This window comes from Phodopus roborovskii, unplaced genomic scaffold (genome assembly GCF_943737965.1).
Source record: "Phodopus roborovskii unplaced genomic scaffold, PHOROB, whole genome shotgun sequence".
NCBI lineage: Eukaryota > Metazoa > Chordata > Mammalia > Rodentia > Cricetidae > Phodopus > Phodopus roborovskii.
This window is the reverse complement of record NW_026126567.1, coordinates 7,909,841-7,929,964: the sequence shown is the minus strand read 5'-3', so window position 1 is coordinate 7,929,964 and position 20,124 is coordinate 7,909,841. Positions and strand designations below refer to the sequence as shown.

The 20,124-nt window shown below is 48.3% G+C and overlaps 1 protein-coding gene across 3 annotated transcripts in view; it reads right to left on the bottom strand.

Moving 5' to 3' along the window:
• Asap1 (ArfGAP with SH3 domain, ankyrin repeat and PH domain 1) overlaps positions 1–20,124 on the bottom strand; it is a 259,627-nt gene that overhangs the window by 46,491 nt on the left and 193,012 nt on the right. For all 3 annotated transcript variants that reach the window (XM_051202528.1, XM_051202529.1, XM_051202530.1), the window contains 4 exons: positions 16,779–16,879; positions 14,604–14,673; positions 2,327–2,414; positions 225–273 (listed from right to left, as the gene is read on the bottom strand). In XM_051202528.1, coding sequence (XP_051058485.1) covers positions 225–273; positions 2,327–2,414; positions 14,604–14,673; positions 16,779–16,879 — 308 coding nt within the window. The remainder of the gene's footprint in view (positions 1–224; positions 274–2,326; positions 2,415–14,603; positions 14,674–16,778; positions 16,880–20,124) is intronic.

Here is a 20,124-nt window from a genome sequence, read left to right as displayed (position 1 = left end):
GACCGCAGACGCACAGAGCCATTCGAAGAGGCTACAGGCAGAGACGGGAGCAACAATCCTCGTGGTACTGAGGCTGGGGCTGAACATCCCAGGTGGGCAGGACAGAGGAAGAGGAGAGCAAAGTGTGAAGGTTCAGGGGGCCGGAAAGGAGTGTGACAAGTCACCAGGGTGGGTAACAATGCTTTAACTTCAAACCATTGCACCATCATTTTGAAAGTACTTACGCTACATAGTCCTGCTCATCTTCTGCCTGAAAGTGGTATGTTCTGTTATCTAAAACACAAAACCAGAACATCTCAGACAATAGAGTACTGCCAGACATGCAATAACACAGTCTCAAAGTCCCTGCAAAAATATAAACTATGCACTTAGTAATGTTTTTATACCGTTATATATTAGCAGCTTAACAATTCACTTCACTAATACTAATTTCCTTAAGAACAAATACCAAGCTTTTTTTTTTTTGAGACTGTCTTGCTCTGTACAGCACAGGATGGCCTTGAATTTGCTCTCTTGAGTTAGTCTCACTTGGGCTGAGACAGCCGGCACACACAAGCACACCTGACTGAGATGCCTCTTTGAAAGACACCTGAGAACCGGGCAGGTCCTATCTAGCCCAGAGGAGTTTTGGGGGTCAACGTGGTACAGGTCAGTACTTCCTTCCAGGAAGGCCTCCCCATCCCCCCTGACATTCCCACAGCAGCAGGAAGCATCAAGCTGCCTTGATGGGATGCTCTCCGGCTGAATCAGGATCCCGGGAAGACAGGTTCATTTTAAAAACACGGGACTATACTAGTAGCTCCTAAACATATTTAACTCAAGCGACACCGAACCCTTCCTTATGTGGCTGCTCCAGGCTCATCACTCCCACTCAGCACGCTAGGAGAGCAAGTGTGCTTCTCAGTGCCTTCCTTACTGCTACAGACCTGGCCCAGCTCACCCAGCTCTTTGCTCTGTAAAATGGAGAACTATGACCTTTAGCGAGCATTAGCAACATTATACAAAATGCCACCCGACAGATTTATACACTCAGTAACTGATGCCTATTCATAACCAAGCCATATAGTAACTGCCATCCACGATCGCAGCAGTCATGGAAAACACAGGGGTCTGAACACAAGAGGTGCTGCAGGAGACGTAGCCTGCATCTGAAGAGCCTCCCAAGTGAATCAACCTCTCAGAGAACTTCAAGGGCAGGAAGGACTATGTATCTGTGCTTCTTCAGAGGTCGTCTGGCTCCTGGCCCGCCATGCTGCTGTTGCAGTATTTCAGGACAGCACAGAGTAGAGCGGCTCTGGCCTATCCTATTCATCGGTTTGGCTTTGAGGTGCTGGAAATGGAAACGAGCATGTTCCAGGCAAGTGCTCTTCCCCTGAGCTATACATCCGAGGCTGAGTCCCACTGCTCTGTGGAAGAGTGTAGAGCAGTCAGCTGCACACTGGGTCAGTAAGTGCAGGCCAGAAAGACTGCAGCTCACGCCAACTGCTGAACACAGAGAGCACAGGGTACAGGCACAGGGCCGGTGGCTGGTCTTGCTCCCTCACCAAGGGAAAAAGCGAAGTGCCGTGCAGTGACAAAGAGAGGTATGTGGTGACAGCCATTCAGTGCGTTTCAAAGTAACTGTCTGGAAGGAGGGAGCTGATTTTTGCAAGGAGGTAAAGGACGAATGGGATGTGTGGCTACAGTACTACACCTGCCTTCCTGCATCTGCAACTTCGTAATTAACAGCTGCAAGCTGGGATCTCCTACAACTTAGGCGTCGGGCTTCACACCCAGACCTGTATCTCTGCAGATCAACAAGTCACATGGTAATATGACCAGAAAACTCTTGTCTGAGGGGACATTAGAAACAGCTCAATGTACAAGTCTAGAGTCTTAACTCTCCTTGCTGAGACAGGGCCTTACTATGTAGCCCCGGCTGACCTGGGCTTGGCAGGCAGAACAGGATGGCCTCCAACTCATCCCCCCCCCCCCCCCCCCCGCCTTGACCCTGCCTACCACATGCACCGCCACACCTGGTCACCCATTCACATTCTAAACACAATGACACAGGCTGAGGCTAGGCCTTCACAGCGCAAACCTATAGATCCAGGCAGGTGAGGGGCCGAGGCAGGGCTGCTCAAATCCAAGGCTAGCTTAGGGAACAAAGTAAGACTCTGCCTCAAACAAGGGAGGGACAAAACGCCAGGGTCCCCAGGGCTCTCCCTAACAAGCTGGGGCAACTCTGAGGGTCCCCAGTTTGAAATGTTTTGGTGCTTAAATACCTACACCTGTAGCTGTCAGACCCACAGTGACCAAACAGGTTTTACAAACAGGTTTGACTCACGTGATATTAGGTCAAAAGACTTCTTGTCCTCTGCGTTTGGTTTCACCTGGCAGGTGAGAAGGTTTAACTTAGCCGGCTGCCTGTTGGACTGTAAGAGGGAAAACAGAAGTTACAAACAAACTCAGCACTCTACTCGGTCTCTGCGCAGGCATGTGTTCAGAACGCCGAAGCCGTTTTAGCAAGGAAGACAATGGCCATCTGAGTTGACTACAATAAAACACCAGACCTGTAAGTTTCTGCTCACGGTCGAGCTGGCAGGCAGTCTTCATAGACCCCATTAGAATGCTGACCCCATTTAGGAGGGAGAAATAAATTATCTGTCCTCCCCAACGTTTCCTAACCATACACAAGCTTTCTGGAGGTTAACCAGACTGGAGTCAAGAACAGTATACCTCACTTCTAGTGACAACTGGGTAGAACCTAGGAAAACAGCTTTCTAGGACCAGCTATGGACAACCCCAGGCTTAGAGCAGGCCCATCTAAGCCCGTGTCTTACCATGAGACAGACGTCTCTGACCTGCATTTTCATTCCTTAATACAGGATGGCCCCTGCAATCAGTTACCCCAATACTGACGTCCCAGGCATTTGTGAGTACTGTGCAATGCACAGATCGCAAAACATCCAAAGCACAAGGACAATTATCACCTGCATACATTGTGTAATGAGCCCTAATATCTGAAGAGAGGAAAAACATGGTAAGGATTTATAATATAATCCTTGTTAAATGAATTCTCAGCCAACATTTGCAATAGACCCTACAAGCACTTACAAAGGAACTTAGGGGTGCAGTACACGATCATTCTGGTCCCCTCTGCCTGCCTGCACCTGTCTAGGCCCCTGCTTCCTGCAGATACAACTAAAGAAAACTGCCAGGAATGCCTGAGCTCAGCCGTACTTTGGCATGAAAAGTCTGGGGAACTTTCTGGTTAGACCGGTATGCCTACTCCATGACTTTGAAAAATGCCCTGTCATTCAGGAATTGCATTTTTTTTTTTTTTTTTTGAAAGGAACTGGAGGGGGTGTAGGTCATACTGCAAACCACTCAGAGTCTAAGTAACAGGGATGGTGTTGAGCAAGAAGATCCAACACACACACTGTGGCTCCCCTGAGCAGCAGGGCCAAGAGAAGGAGCTGGCCATCGCTTCCTGTGCAAGCCATGAAGAATCCTTCCCGCTGTGACCTCAGGGAGACCAGTGCAGATTACAATGTCCCTCGGCCCACATCTAGCTGCTTCACAGCCAGAGGCCTGGGGAGCACAGCCGGGACACAGGGAGTTCACAATCATTGCAGGAGCCTTTGATTTACAACTGGAGACAAGGGCAGGGGAGTAATGGCTAGGGGGTCGTCCATGCCACAGGATCATCAGCGGCACCCACAGGGCGGGCAGTTTCTTAGGGACCTGAGTTTGGCTTGCTAACTGCCCACAAGCAACCCCATCTGTTGCTAGCCCGGAATACACCTATCTTTTTGGCGAGGCTGGAAAGGAAGGAAGGAAGCAACTTTGGCTAATGCTGACCCTTGGAGTATTATGTTCTGCTTGGAATCTGAATTTAAGGGAGGCTGTAGAAAACCGTAGGGGAAGTCAGGAAATGATTAAAGGGACGGGAAACGGAAACTCTGTAGATAGGATAATCAGTCACTTATTCCAGAGGAAGAAGGCTGGGGGTGACATTACCTGTCTGTGAGCACACAAAGGTTGTCATTGGGAAGGCTGGGCAGCTGTTTTCCATTTGTACAAATGAAAAGAAATGCACTCATACCATAGAAGACTTGGGCCAGACATAAGGAAGAACTTCCCAAACTGAAATTGATTAGGTATAATAAGAGGTTTCAGCTTTCCTTAAAAAAAAGTCTTTTAAAACTAATGTTTAGGACTCTTAAGTAGAGAAATCTGTCTTTTAAAGTTTAATGTGCACTATACAGTATTCATACGGAATGTGGCAATCATTTCTTCTTTCCAAAAGTACTATTCCTAAGTGCTTCTTAAGATCAGACACACCCAGCAATAGACACAAAACCTTAATGAGCCAGCGAGTTTGAGTTCGACTTCGGTATTAGCAGCACACAGACAGGGGAGGTCTCATCGCCAAGCAGTCACTGGTTCAAACCATCTGCTGGACACACACTTGGGTGTTTGTCCCACGGAACCGTCACCTTTACCTCTGGCCACGTTAACAGACGGGCACATGCTGCCTGCACCTCCCATACATTACCCCAGGCTGAGCGGCGATAATGTGGATGGAGCAGCAGAGACACCCAATGCTGATAGAAGAAAGTCAGAAAAGGCCTCGGGGCGGGGCAGGCAATGCTCTATCCAAGTCCAGAGGGCACAGAGCACGAGCACAGAAGTCACTACAGCAATAACGGTAATCCCAGACGGCTGTATAACTTAGGAAACGCCAAAAACAGCCTCTTGACATTTACGCTAAATTGTAGGCATACTGATGAAAGAAGGCATAATCTTTCCACAGATTAAGATCAGAGCAAAACTGCACAACTTGGCCTGGCTGCCCAGTACCGTTCTTCCGCCCCACCCCCACGCTCCAGGCCTTACTTCCCAGTGTCTAGAGGCCCCTGTTCTGAACCAGGCTTCTCCTCACACATGCTCCCCTCTCCCTCTCTGGCCCTCATCACTGTCTCCTGTCTTTCTTCCTATTAATGGTTAGACACTTGCACATTAAACTATGCCACGTATACAGCAAACACAGTACCAATCACGTGGCTACATCCCAGGAACCTCGCCTCTACACCGGATGCTTTTGGTTTCTTTTACTAGGTTAAGAGAGGGAGGAAGAGAGACATTGACTGCCATTCCTGAGCCGCTCTCCCTCTACTCCACTGTGCAGGCCAGCATAGAAAGGCAGAAATGGTAACAGACCTTGGGGGGACAGCTGTACATCTGAATCTCATCCACATTCTTACTTCATATTGACAAAAAGAAACATTTGGGAATTTGCAACAGTTCCTCACTCACTCACTGACTGAGGCCTCGTCTGTGTCTGGGAGCGCGTGTGAGCGCCGCTGTCCTCCAGCTCTAGGAGAGGCTGACTACACTGAGAATGCCTGCTGCTCAGCGGTGCTGGCTCTGGGTCTTGGCGTGTGCACAAGTACTCAGGCTAAGTGAGGGGCACCTTGCAGTGAGGACCCAGGTACAGCTGAGCGTGACCAAGGTGGAGCGGGTGGAGAGCAGCAGGCACAAAGGCGTGGGGCATAACGGGACAAGTGGCATGCGGTCATGCTGAGCAGAAAAGCAGGAAGGACTGGACTGCGAGGTTTAGGTGTCTACACTCGGAGTTCCAGCATGCTACCAGAGAAGATATTCAGAGCATGGCCATGTCGAGCTGCACTCGTGGATGGTGGAGGTCCAGGGTCACACACACGAGCAAGGATGAGCATCTGAGGGAACAGCGTGGCAGAGCCTGGAGACTCCAGATACAGCTGACAGAGACTTCTTGTGCATGTTTCAAAAACAGGCTTTCCATCTAGGCCCTGGACGATGAGCAAGTGGAAGCAGGGGCCGGTGCCCCTGAAGGTTACCTCCCGCAGAACCTAACAAGAAGAGCTCCTGCTCCCGATGTGGCTGCCATGACCTGTGAAAACTGGACGTTTGCAGCCAGCCCGGAGCTCCCACACACCCAGGCTTAGCCTTCTACAGATTTTACCTTCTGATAAAGTAATACAAAGCCACTGAAGCAAAGCCAGGATACCCTGCAAAGCAGCTGGACCGCCTTACTGTACTCACTGCTATTATTCTGGATTTAACAAGATTTCTGTGATGAGCCTGCCTTTTTTTATTTTTAAACGTGCATTGGTTCAACTTGTGTGTATTGTATTGAAATCTGTTTGGCTTTCTTCTTTTTCTTTCTTTCTTTCTTTCTTTCTCCCCCCCCCCCTTTCTTTCTGTTTCCCTTTAATTTACAGCATGCTCATCCAAGGTAAACACATTCAAGCTTCTGGTGTGAGAACTTTTTTAACTGGGGAACTCCTAGGTGCATTCCAACAACAGAGGGGCAGGGCTATGGCTGCCTGACATGCCGCTCAGCTAGATGGAAGTGGACATGCTCTCACAGGACAGCACGATCAACTTCATCAGGCTTTGCCTCCAGATGACAAGCAAGCCCCACACACTCATCCCGGGGTAGCGCAGTCTGTGATTGCTGTTCAGGGATGAAATTACACCCGATCACTTTGTTGAACCGCTCTGCATCACAAATAAGATGAGAATGAGGTAAAAATAAAACAAATCTCTCTGTACCTCTTAAGCATGGCTTGGAAACAGAGGTGCCTGAGCTGTTAATCAGCTCAGAGTTTTCATTCCGTGTTAGATGCCTGCTGTCTCCAGGGGAGCGTAAGAACCTGACATGTGCTCAATAACTGCAATAAACCCCTGGCTGAAGTCGGGTCCCGGCCACACACCTGCCACTGAGAGAAATCCCAGCCCAATTCAGCAGGTGAAGACCTCTGGCTTCTGAATGTATTTCAAAATTTTTCCTTTATGACCTCTTAAACTGCAGGTATTTACTCTCATAGAGTTCTTGGAACAACTCCATGAGTTCTAAGTCGGCAGCACGGCACTCCACTCTCCAGAAGTCAGAACACTGGATTCTGAAGCAGCAGCAGCAGCAGCCAGAGGCTCACCCATGGACTAGTTAGTCTGTGGCCCCTACGTCTCCTTTTATGTGCTTCCTCCACACAGGGTCCCTGGAGGTGTGAGCGCTCACTGTCCAAGCCAAGGCAACGTGCTGACCAACCACAGCCAGACGGGCCTCTACCACGTAAGAGGATGGCCACATGCTAAGCAGACGCTGTTCCCTGAACCCTCTCCTGAGGGGTTCGTCTCTGCAGTGTGATCTTGTTGAGGGACACCCCAGTAATGACAGCATAGGTTCTTACTGTTCCTAAACCCAGCTCACAGGCAAGGAAATCAGGGGTTGGGAAGATGGGGCCTACCGAGCTCTCTTTCACAGAAAGACACAAAGTAGAGAGCAGAACCCATCGTATCTCACTTAGCACCCTCCCTCCTGGGAAGCTTGCCAACCGTCTTTAGGGCTGGTCCTTTTCTGGCTCTTTCTGCGCTTAGAGAGTCAGCTCTTCCATCCCCCTTTGCATCATGCAGTACGTCCTCTGAGAAATGCTACCATTCTTAACATATTGTTACTCTGCGCTCACAACCAAGCCCCATCCATCCCTTCAGTGTCCCTGGCCAGACCAGGGAGAAAAAAATTGGCTAAGAGCTGAAGTTCCTCATTCTGTGTTGCCTCTGAAGGAGCTAACTTTCCCAGCTAGCAAAACCCCTGGACAATTTCCTTCTGGCAAGAGGATATGCAAGGGAGAAATACTTAAAAGGGGACATTTTCTCTGTAGCTCAACTGGCCTCAAACTCAGAGATCCACCTGCCTCTGCCTTAGCAGGGCTGGGATCAAAGGTGTGCGCCGCCACGCTAGCTTAAAAGGGTCATTCTCAAGAAAACCTGTTACTGAAGAAAGGAACCTGCCACCTTACTTTGGGGGGTATGCTATACTCTGGGGTCAATACTAAATAGTATAAAAACACTATAATGGTGGGAAAGTTTATCAGGCTCCTAATAAGAGGTGCTGATGTTACTATAACTCATGGAGGTATTTCACCCTTTGGTGCTTACTGTTTACTTTTTAAAGCCATTCATACAAACAATTAACAAATGTCTGTTACTGCAGTGTATAAAGTGTAACTCATGTGGGAAGCAAGTCGGTGAGAAATTTTTTTTTGAGACAGGGTTTCTCTGTGTAGCCTCCGGTGTCATGGAACTCATTATGTAGACCAGGCTGGCCTCAAACTAACAGAGATCCACCTGCCTCTGCTTCACAAGTGCTGGGATTCAAGGAATGCACCACCACAACTGCCTAGTAAGAAAAACAAAATTAAATTAACATTTAAGGTAGCCATTTCAACCCCACACCTTCCAGACTCATGGTATTAGTATGAAATATATTAATTTGATGATAAAACATCTGAGCTATGGTCATTATTGTTACTTTTAAAGAAGACTCTCCCTACATCACATCCACGGAGTGGGCAAGGAGTGGCTGGGACCAGGATGTCTGGCAGCTTCCGGTTACCCTCACACACCAAGGCAGAGGCAGGCCTTCAGAGTAAGGACAACTGCGTTGTCATGAGCCAGCTCAGAGTTCCACATGAATGCATTCATTTACCTCTTCACAACCACTCAGCACGTCCTGGTTTGCCCTCCATCCCTGTGGTAAACACGATTATTAAAGGTAACTGTGTGTGTGTGTGTGTGTGTGTGTGTGTGTGTGCTGACTCAGCTTACACTTCCTGGTCACAGCCCATCACTAGGAAGGTCAGGGCAGGAGCAGCCGCAGGAACCGTGGAGAAACGCTGCTTGCTGCCTTGCTTCTCACGGCTTGCTCAGCTTGCTCTTATAAAACTCAGGGCCACCTGCCCAGGGGTGGCACTGCCCACAGCAATCATTAGTCAAGAAACTGTCCCCCAGCCACGCCCCCAGGCCAATCTGATGGAGGCAGTTCCTCAACTGAAGGTCCCTCTTCTCAAGGGACTAGTTCGTGTCAAGATGGCAAAGGTGAGCGAGCAGGATGTGTGGGCCATACTACCGTGTGTCTGGCAGGGACAGTGAGGTACAGAAACCCCATTTCGCTCTAAGGTCACATTCGGAGACGCAGCATTAGATGAAGACTGACTCAGACACCAGCTGCTCCACCCCTGCAAAACGGTGAGCCCTGGACTTGGAGTCCCCGTGGGGGACCCCGTTTACTGTGACAAGGTTTCCTCTCCTTACTTTCCCTACAACACTGGAGGCACAGGGTGACGTGTTCGTATCAGACCTCCAAGGCACTGTATAAAACTCCCAAGGCCACAGCTGGGAGGGCAGTGAACCCCTCTTATATTTTAATTCTCCAGGTCCGGCCCCATCCCACACTGCAGCCTCCTCCAGTCTCTGCTGAACATGACAGCAGGGGTAATCTGGAAGGCTCTCAAACCCAAAGCAGCACTAACAATGCAACAACCTTGTTATTCCGGATGATTTATCAAAAGAAGATTATCAAAGTCAAGACTGGCACGCTTGCTGCTTAGACACCTGGCTGAAATGGAGCCACATGGTGAGTCTAACAGGTTACCAGCCCAAGTTTGTCCCCCTCGAATTTATGGTGCTGTTCTCTAATTTGTCTGAAGAAAGGGAATAAATTCTCTTCTCCCAAGGACAATGGGGACAAACAGGAACAGAGGGGAGTCCAGGAACCGGTTGGGGAAAAGAATGCCACCAAGGCCTGTCCCAGAAACAAGCTATTAAACACACTACACCGAAGGCGCCAATCTTCCAGCACATACTGTCACCGCATGCGGTAAAGCCCTGCCTGGAGGACAGGCCAGAAAGACGACAGTGCTTGGGGACTGTTGACCGATGCAGGCAGTCCCAGGACAACGAGAGAGACACCCAACTCTTCCTTCAGTGCAGTGCACCGAGGGGACAGAACCACTGCCCGCCCCTGCCAGGCAGAAATTTAACTTCTAAGGGTAAAACGCTATGCCTCACACTGACCTTGTAAGGCATGCGTAGGAGTGAAGGGAGCAGCAAACGGAAGGGTTCCTATAAGCTGCGGGTGACACCACGGACGCAGCAATACATTAGGCAGATGAAGGAGCGCTGGCAACAGCAGCTGGCGTTTACTGAAGGCCAACTCCGCCGTACTTACTCATAATCAATGGACTCATAATCTTTCAACCACCTACACACCAGGCACCGTTATAATTACTCATAATCAATGGACTCCCTTAATCTTACAACCACCTACACACCAGGCACCGTTAGTGGCTCCAAAATGTACAAAAGAGTTGTCACTAGAGATCCAGTGTCAGAGAGGGGATGGTCACTGGTTCAGGCTTAGCGGACTGCCCAGCCACGCTCCCAGGACACTTTACAGGCACCTGAAGGAGCTGATGCTCACCCTATCAGCACGGCCCACAGGCCTGTACTCTGCTGGTCATCTGTAGCTCTTTTGTGGGACTCCTGCATCTGTTCTAGCAATAAGGAACTGTTCCCCACCAAGCCAGGCTCTTCATCTCCTTCAGTTGCAAACGATGAGCCTCAAAAACAGTGGACTCACAAGGTCACCTTCAGTCACTCTGCCTGGGCTAGTATGGCGGGAGTCCTGACCTTTTCTAGCCAAGCTCAGACCCTTCTGGATAAACTTCTGGGTGGTATCAAAGCAATTATTGGGCTATCTGGAGAAAAAGGTAACTATCAACTTAATAGCTTGTTTCAGTGCTACTCATAAGGGAATGAATCTAAAGGTATTCAAAAGTGTAAAATACTACACAATTTTCAGATTCAAACAGAACTTCCTAAAACACTTGGGGTATATTTTTGAACTCCGCTAACACCCCCCCTCCACCACCACTTAATTGCTTTCCCTAGAACATCTCAGAGTATTCCCTATTATGGCACAATGACTCAGCGATGAGACTCAAAGAGCACTGTTCACAGAGTGTTTTAGAGACCCAGCCACAACCCTGGGAAGGTCTGTGAAAAGAGCAGATCTGGGAGTTTGAACGTCACAAAGTGTATGGAGTTAGGCATGGGGCGTAGTCTCCTGAACCTCACCCACAGTATGAGGCTGAAAACACTCACTGAAGGAAATGTGGGAACACACATACAATCCTAGCTCTTAGCACACAATTCTCACAATGAGTCAGCGTGGGCTGGCCTTCACACAAGAGAAAGGAGGCCGTCACTGAGCACTGACTGCACTTACTTACACATGCAAACCACAGTGCTAACTGCTGGGAATCCAAAGGTGAGCAAAAGTGGCCCCTTCCTGCTTCTCGCCTAGTGGGAACTGAAGGTAACGGCCTGCCTGTGGGTGTCTTCAGGACCCAGTGAGGCTGCACTAAGTGAGGCCGTACAGAGCGAGGCTGTAGCTCTTCTCTGAGCCCATGTGAACAGGACCATTGATGTGTCTCCTTCCTCTGCAGAACCCCTGTGAACTGTTTGTCCGAGAAGCTACTGGTTTTGATTTCCATCCAAATTCTATGGGTTCAATGGTCTTTCTGGAGGGGCAGGAGTGTGGTACAGTTGTCAGCAGAAATGTCTGGGCTAGAGAGGGAAAAGTGTGAAACAGTAACAACTTGATGGGAGAGAAAGAGTCAGGGAAGGGACTCATTCAGCAGGATTCAGCATGGCCACCAATGAGCCACCAACAGCAGCAGCACCCTGTTACCCTCAGAGCGGGTCCACCCCTTGTTTCTTTGAATCCCCTGAGACGTCTGGACTGAGCACTCTTCTCAAGGTCACAGGGTAAACAACAAACAGGGATTCAGATCCAATACGACAGATGCCACTGTCTATTTGCTTAGACCCAAACGCTGCGGCCAACGTGTTGTTTGTTGTTAATTATAACACATGGAAGCAGTTGGCTTAGCACAGTACTGTCTTTTGGCAGGAAACAGAAACAAGGGGAGAGAACTCAGTTTTCACCTTTAGCAAACTGTCCAAGGTCAAATAACTAAGCAATCAATGCACTGACGCCCTCACCACACACGTGGTCTCCCACAAGGAAACCCTTCTATGGCAGTGCAATAGGGCACGGGAAAGCCACTGTGGGTGTCACCAAGTGTCTCCTGAGGTGAAGACAGGAAGAGCTCTCCTGTAGAAGATACAGGAAGTCACCCTTTCACAAATGCTGAGAAATATGCACAGGTGATGGTGTGTGGACTAGGATCTACCCCTGCAGCTCTGATGCCGAGGGCAGTGCATGGAGAATGGTGGAATGGAGAATGGTGGAATGAAGGCCGAGTAAGTTAGCAGCGGTTAGCTACTTCCCTTGTTTCTGTGACAAAATATCAGACTCAAGGGGACCTAGGGGGAAAAGGATGTACTTTTTAATTTTTTCCCCATTTACTTTGGCTCCTAAGTTAAGGAGGGAAGGAGGGGGGAGGGAGTGAGGGAGGAGGAGGGGGAGAGGGGACAGAGGGAGGGAGGGGGAGGAGGAGGGGGAAGAGGAGGAAGGGAGGGGGAGGGAGGGAGAGGGAGGAAGGGAGGGGGAAGGAGAGGGAGGGAGGGGGAAGGATGAATACTGTGGTAGTTTGAATGTAATTGCCCCCATAAGCTCAGAGGAAGTGGCGTTATAGGAGGTGTGGCTTTGTTCTAATAGGCATGGCCTTGTTGCAGGAAGTGTGTTATCACTGGAGCAGGCTTTGATGTCTCATATGTGCTCAAGCCTTGCCCAGTGTCCCAGACTACTTCCCCTTGTCTGAGGGTCAAAGAGGTAGAATTCTCAGCCCCTTCTCCTGCACTTGTCCACCTGCACGCTGCCATGTCCCACCATGATGATGATGATGATGGACTGCACCTCTGAACTGCAAGCCAACCCCAATTAAGTGTTTTCCTTTGTAAGAGTTGCCGTGGTCACGGTGTCTCTTCACAGCAATAGAAACCCTAATTAAGACATGCTGGCTCACTTGACTTCCTCCATTTTCTTCTTTTCATCCACTCTGGGACCCCAGCTATATGATGGTGCCATTTCTTTCTCAGTTAAACCTCTCTAGGAACACAATTTCAGATATAAGCACAGAGGTGTGTCTTCTAGGTGATTCTCAATCCACTCGTGTTGACAATGAAGCTGAATATTAGAGACAACCTCAAAGTAGCTACTAACTTGTCCAAAGGATTTGAAGTATCAGACGGGTGTGCTGTTCACAATCAGCACGGCATTAAATAATTCAGCAAGGTCGACTGAGGGGAAGCTGAGGTGAGTCACACAATTCTGCGGGGATGAGGGGCAGACAATGCAACCGCTCAAATAAATTCCATAAAGGACAGCAATCTTTAAGATGCACGAGATCATCTTAAAAAGAGTATGCTAGGAGCCTTCTGTGTGGCAAGATGGGCAGGACCAGCGTGACATCGAGACTCAGAAAGACAGCAGGTTCTGCAGAGACAGCCTAGCAGGCAAAGTCCCATGGTTCTCCCGGTGTGCAGTTTCTTCACCTACGAACCTGAAGTAAGGGTGTCATGGGCTCTCGGGATGACTGAGTGAAATATATTTTACAGACGAGTCGTACGTCTTCTAGAAGTTCTCGACTGTCATGAGCTAGTAACACAATGCATCCCCACCCCTCTCCTATAGACCAGCGATGGAAGGCACACGCGTCTCTCATTCTGACTACCCTATCTGCAACTGACTGCACGGCTTAGCTTCTCAGGGACAGTACTTAACCCAGGCTTACTAAAATTAAACTTGTTTTTTTTTTTTTTCTCCCCAAGCAGAAGTTACTGGGTTAAGGTGTACAAGTATTTTAAAAACTCTTGTATATATTCTGTAATTTTTCACTCCTGTGTGATACATTTCCCATACAGCCTTTATCCTCTTTGAGAATTAAAAAAAAAATTATTTAAGTTTAAAAGGGTCAAACCCAGAATGCCCCGTTTTACTGTACACTCTAGCAACATGTCTAAAGATTTTACAGGCACTATTTGGTTTTCTATATTGTTTTTCCAAGTAAAGAAAAATCCTCTATTATTTTAGTAATTCACAGGCTTTTCAGGGTAACAACCAATTCTATTTTCCTCAAAGTAAGATTATAAGCCAAGCCCTACCTGATGTAGGCCGAAAGAGTGAAAAACCAACAACAAACAAACAAACAAAACCCCAAACATTTCTGCCAGAGATACAGAGCCAGGCAGGCTACCACGGGACAAGAGGAACCAGAAACTCTGAAGGATCGATCATCCCAAATGACACGGTTCTTCATTTGTGCTGGTGGTGACTTATACACACTAGAGTCACCTGAGAGGAGAGGATTCCAGTGGAGAAAATACCTCCGTAGGACTGGGCCCTTGGCAGGTCTGTCAGGTATTAACCATTGATGCAGCAGGGCCCAGCCCAATGTGGGTGGGGCCTCTCCTGGGTTGGCAGTTCTGGGTTCTAGAAGAAAGCAGGCTGGGCAAGTCGCATGGAACAAGCTGGTAAGCAGCTCCCCTCCATGGTCTCTGTTTCAACTCCTGTCCCCTAGATTTCTGCCTTGTGTGAGTTCCTGCCTTGACTTCCTCTGAGGAACTTCATATGGAATCATAAGCAAAATAAACCCTTTCATCCCCAAGTTGCTTTCGGTCCTGGTGTTTGTTTCATCACGGCTGTAGTAACGCTAACCGAGATACTGTCAAACGTTGCTGCTGCTTGCATCAGCTCAGCTCATGTGGCCTGTCGCTGAGGAGGCTAGAAAGAAAGGGGACAGGCAGGGGGCCTTGTGTTCACTTACAGTTGCATGTGAGATGGTCAGGATCCCATTCTTGACTGCACACTTCCTTCTCTGCCACACTTTCCGGATCCTAGGAAGCAAGTCAAACAGAACTCGATATGGCCCCCGATTCTCTGTGGGATGTGCAGCCATACGGCAGGAGGCAAAACAGTAATTATGAAAAGTTGCCCCAAATAAGACCAGCTTCCTTTCCCAAACCACACAAAATGGAAAATCCTAGGTGTCCGTTATTATACCAGGTGGAAGGAAATTCAGATGGGCAGGCATGTACAGAGATGCTCATGGTAGAACTGTTTTGACAGTGAAACAGAAAAGGGAGACTGTAGTAGCTGAAGGAATGTGTTTAATATAGTTAGCACTCAGAGTTCCCTTCTCTGGGATGGGGGCCCAGAGCTCTATTAGGGGACAGAGTTCGTAAGGATTCTTAGCCACATCCGTGAAGGTTTAACTAGGAGGCTTTGCTAGTAGATTATTTCCATAATTAATAAATAGTGGGGCTTTAAAAAAATCAAGATATCTATTACACAAGGAAGAGCCAAAGGATATGGAGAAAAGAGGCTTGCATACTTCCTTTTAGGGATGCTAGGGTCCTCCCAGAGAAATCTCTTTGATTCTTCTAGGAAATGAAACTGTGTTAAAACCATTCACAAATAGATGTGATACACTCTGAAAATTGTGATCTGATGGTAATAAAGGATGAAAAAAATTCAAACAGTTCCTATCGACACATTTTCACAAAGCCCTGGGCATAGATAGGCATAAGGCTGGACATAGGTAGACCTACACACACACACACACACACACACACACACACACACACACACACACACAGAGAGAGAGAGAGAGAGAGAGAGAGAGAGAGTGTCTAATAAATGTCTGAAGGGGACCAAACCAAAAGAAAGGAGGACTCAGGACAGGCTTATGCCAGTTTAAGTCTTCAATATGTCCACAGTGGACAGCGGCAGGAAGGCCTTTGAAATACAAAGGGAGACACCTGACGTTAAGTCACAACACCCAGGATGAAGTCTGGGCGCTCTCACTTACTGCCGATACCATCCCAACGGGTATGCGGGGATGAGGAAGAGGTACAGCGACACAGAGCAGAAGCTCACAGAGATGACTTCTGAGTTCAATTAAATAATACATATGGAAAAGTCATCTAATCTTCCTGGGGCACGTGGATGTTAGCCATTCACCATGGCCAAGTGCAACCAGAACAACAGTGTCTGTGTGTTTGTTTGGGGCTGAAGGACGGTGGGACCAGCAGGGACGAAGAACCTCTCGTTACATCCAAAAAAGAGCCCTGAGTGTTTTGTTGAGGTGTTGAATGACAACCACTTAGGCTGCCACAACAGTCTGATGGGAGTGGGCCATCCTTGAGTAGAAGCAGCAGAGATGGCAGTTAGAAAAGTAAGGGTATATGAAATAATGGTTGTGACAGAGACAATGTTCAGGGTTACCACCCAGGTTGGGGTTTGGGCGGTCAGGTGCCATCTCAAGTAGAGAACGTGGTAATGATACAGCATGGGTGAGTTTCTCTCTTCTCGGTCTCCTAAATGTGGAGGTCACAGCCAGGTGTTAAACGGGGGCTGCGGAATAACCATTCTTTTAAGTCACCTGTCTGAAGAGAACCCGTTCAGTCAGCTGTAAGGCGCTTTTCTGACAAGAGGCTGGACAAGACCCCAGTGGAAGGCACTGCTGGGGCTGCTGGCCACACGGGGCTGGCCACACGGGGCTGGCCTCACGGGGCCGGCCACACGGGGCTGGCCAGGGCTGGCCACACGGGGCTGGCCACACGGGGCCGGCCACACGGGGCTGGCCACACGGGGCTGGCCACACGGGGCTGGCCTCACGGGGCTGGCCACACGGGGCTGGCCACACGGGGCTGGCCTCACGGGGCCGGCCACACGGGGCTGGCCAGGGCTGGCCACACGGGGCTGGCCAGGGCTGTGCACACGGGGCTGTGCACACGGGGCTGTGCACACGGGGCTGTGCACACGGGGCTGTGCACACGGGGCTGTGCACACGGGGCTGGCCAGGGCTGTGCACACGGGGCTGTGCACACGGGGCTGTGCACACGGGGCTGTGCACACGGGGCTGGCCACACGGGGCTGGCCACACGGGGCTGTGCACACGGGGCCGGCCACACGGGGCTGGCCAGGGCTGTGCGCATACCCATCACTCTTCTTGAGCAGGTAGCCCTTCTTCTCACTGCCGTACTCCTTATTGCCCTGGAGCTGGTGCATGCTGTACCCGCCTTGCCGGCTCTGAGAGTCCTGGAAGACAGAATCACAGACTAGCAAGTGCTGCAGATGCTCCATTCAGACATTGAGCCTCTGCCTGTCGGTCTGTGCCTAACAGGATTATGGACCTTTGGGAGCTGTTGAGTCTTCCCTTTTATTTTAGCAGAGGAAACAGGGCATGGCAACGTTTGCCAGACTCGGAAAGCAAGACCTCGGCAGAGCCTAGGGTCCAGGTCTAATCCAGTTTAAACACACAGGAGACAGTTTCCACTCACAGCAGGAAGGGACAGGAAGGGCTAGGTGGAATCAGACAGCAGGGACTGAGCGGCTGACAGCGCTCTGTCCTCAGGCTGCACCTGTTCTCCCCTTATGAGTGCGCTAGAACCTTCTAAACCCAAGGACAGTCTCACTGAAAGGGTTCCTGACAATTAGGATACAATTCTTCTAATTTAACTAACTACACATTGAGCACCTACAATGAAAATATCTGAATTCTTAAACCTTTGATTATCAGCATGTACAAAACAGTCCTGGATCTGGGAGCATTTTATATCCCTGAGTACTGCACAGTTGGTAAGTCATGCACACATTCTAGAATGCCAAAGACAGACCTAAAGGCTTTTGGTTTCAAACATTTCAGGCGAGGAAGCACTCTGCAGACAGCGCTCTGGGAAACAGACCCATGCCAACACTTTTAGTTGGAAACCGGCATCCTGTGGCATGAGACGTGTACGATACGGTAAAGAGCATGCACACAAGGGCAACAGAAGCAGACAGATCTGGCTTCACTTGGACACTCCACCGGTGTGCAACCAAGAAGACTGAACCGGTGACCACACTATGGAAACCCCACAAAGTAAAACATAAACAAACAAAACAAACACCAACCAAAAAGACAGAGTTGAGCTGCATCGTGAGAACAAAGGTCTCCAGACACACAGTAGGACAATACATTCTCACAAAATGTATTAACTTACTCTCCTAGACTTCGATCAGGAAGGGCAACGCAACACAGAAAAAAAAAAAAAAAAAGGCAGAACATTTGAAAACAGTTAATTGTGTTACAAACTTTATCAGCCATAACTTAAACAGTTTGTAAAATACACAGAGAAGACATCATTATAAAGATATACCAGAAAACGTACCCATGAACTTTTAGAATCATAATAAACTTTGGATGTGAGAACAGTAAAATATTTCTATGCCAATCAAGTCTTACGCGTTTCAATGGAGACGAGGCGCACACTCCTCAGGTAAATGCTGACAAGCTCAAATCGCGGGAGCACAGCGAACCAACGCCTCAGCAAAACCAAAAGGAAGGGGACACTCACACAACCCGAGGGCCACATGTGACTTCCTATGTTCTTGTTTCCCAAGTGAAGAGAAGGGTGTCTTTACATGCCTGTGTGCATGCATCCACACGTACGGGTGCACGTGTGTGTGAATGCTGGAGATCACTGTTGGGCGTCCTCCTCAATTACTCTCTATTGTATTTTTTGAGCAGTCTCTCACTAAATCTGGAACCCATCATCACTGGCTACATTAGCATGCCCTTGGGATGTTCCTGTCTCCACATGTCCAGGGCAAAATTATGGGCACACTTGTTTTGTGTGTTTGTTTGTTCTTTTACTTATTTATTTTTAACGTAGGAGCTGGGGTTCAAACTCAGACACTCATAATTATGTAGCAAGTATTTTAGGCTCCTCACAACCATCTCCCCAGTCCCTGAAGAGAGGAGAATAATATGTTTAGTTACAAGAAATAACTGGCATTTAATGGTACAGAAAGAGCTACCTTAGCCCTTAGTTATTTGTTCATGGCTTGTTCCCAGCACATGTTGAAAGCTAGGAGCTTCTCTGTGGCATTCACGATTCTTTTAGGTCACACTGTGGGCTCAGTGATGCAGATGGTTATTGTGAAGAGTTGGAGGGAATGGCCAGGGCAATGCGCCTTTGTGAAGCTCTCTATAGGTGACGAATCTGTGCTCAAAACCAAGTGTCTCCAGGGCCAGGAGAGACTTGGATCCCAAATATAAAACTGTAGGGGGCGCTCACACTCGGACTGGTCACAGTCCTGATGATGTCCTAGCAGGGTTACCAGGTAGTCTGACTTCTATGAAAGAGGTTGCAAGTGATATTCTTTTTGTCTGTCTGTCTTTCTTCCGTTTTTCAAAAGGGAAGATACATTTTATTTACTAACATTTATTTTACCCACAGGAGTGTTTTGACTACATGTATATCTGTGAACCACGTGCATGCCAAATGCCTGGTGCCTGCAGAGTTCAGAATCTGATCCTCTGAACTGGAGTTATGAGCCCATCATATCAGTGTTGGGAACCTTAATCTAAAGAACTTCGTTTTCAACAGGCTACATTCCTTCCATAAATTTGGACAAACCAGATTATCTGGGGTAGGGGTGTGGTTTGGAATGAGATCTAGGCAGCCACTGCAAAATTTCTTACTGTTTATTTTTTAAAGCTTCTTTTTACATGTATTTATGTATTCATTTGTATATTTATTTAATGGGTAAGGAAGAGGGCAACTTGCAGGGATCACTTCTCTCCCTCTACCACGTAGGTACCAGGGAGGTACCTTCACCTGGTTAGCAATCTTCCCAGCTTCTAGAGTTTTCTTTTAAATAGAGCCAGGGTCTTGACCAGCACAGTAACATGGCTCACTAAATTCTTCCAACTTTGCGTTTTGACTTTCCGTATAAATTCAGAAGTTTGCTAATTAATGAGCTTCATGGGTTAATAAAGGCATACGAATTATGATTACTGCATTGAGAAATAATGCCATCCAGCTTGCTTAGTAGAAGTGTTATCAATACATGAAAAGATGCATTTAGTTCTGAAGAAGTAGATACTGGAGATTATCAGCACTACTCACAAGTTAACATATACAACTGAAGAATGGAGGTCTTGAGGTCTTTGATGGCAATGACAGAAATCAATCAAGTATTCAGGAAAGAAAACTGCAAATCCCAAATCCACTTAGGAAAAGATTGAGAACATTGAAAATAAACAATGAACTTGAAAGCTTCAGGAAATTTTATGCCATGAGCTAGGAAACGTATTAACCTTACTGAATCTACCTTACTGATTTTCAATTCAACCTCCTGCACTTTAGCAGAGACACAGAAGTCAGTTGATGTGAAGCCTCACTGACATGTCAAATGCACCATTAATCCATGAAACCTCGTCTCTCCAAACTGAACTGAATGCAATTCCCATTCACTGACTGAGTGGGTTTGTGAAAGCTAGCTTTAGTATTCAACTG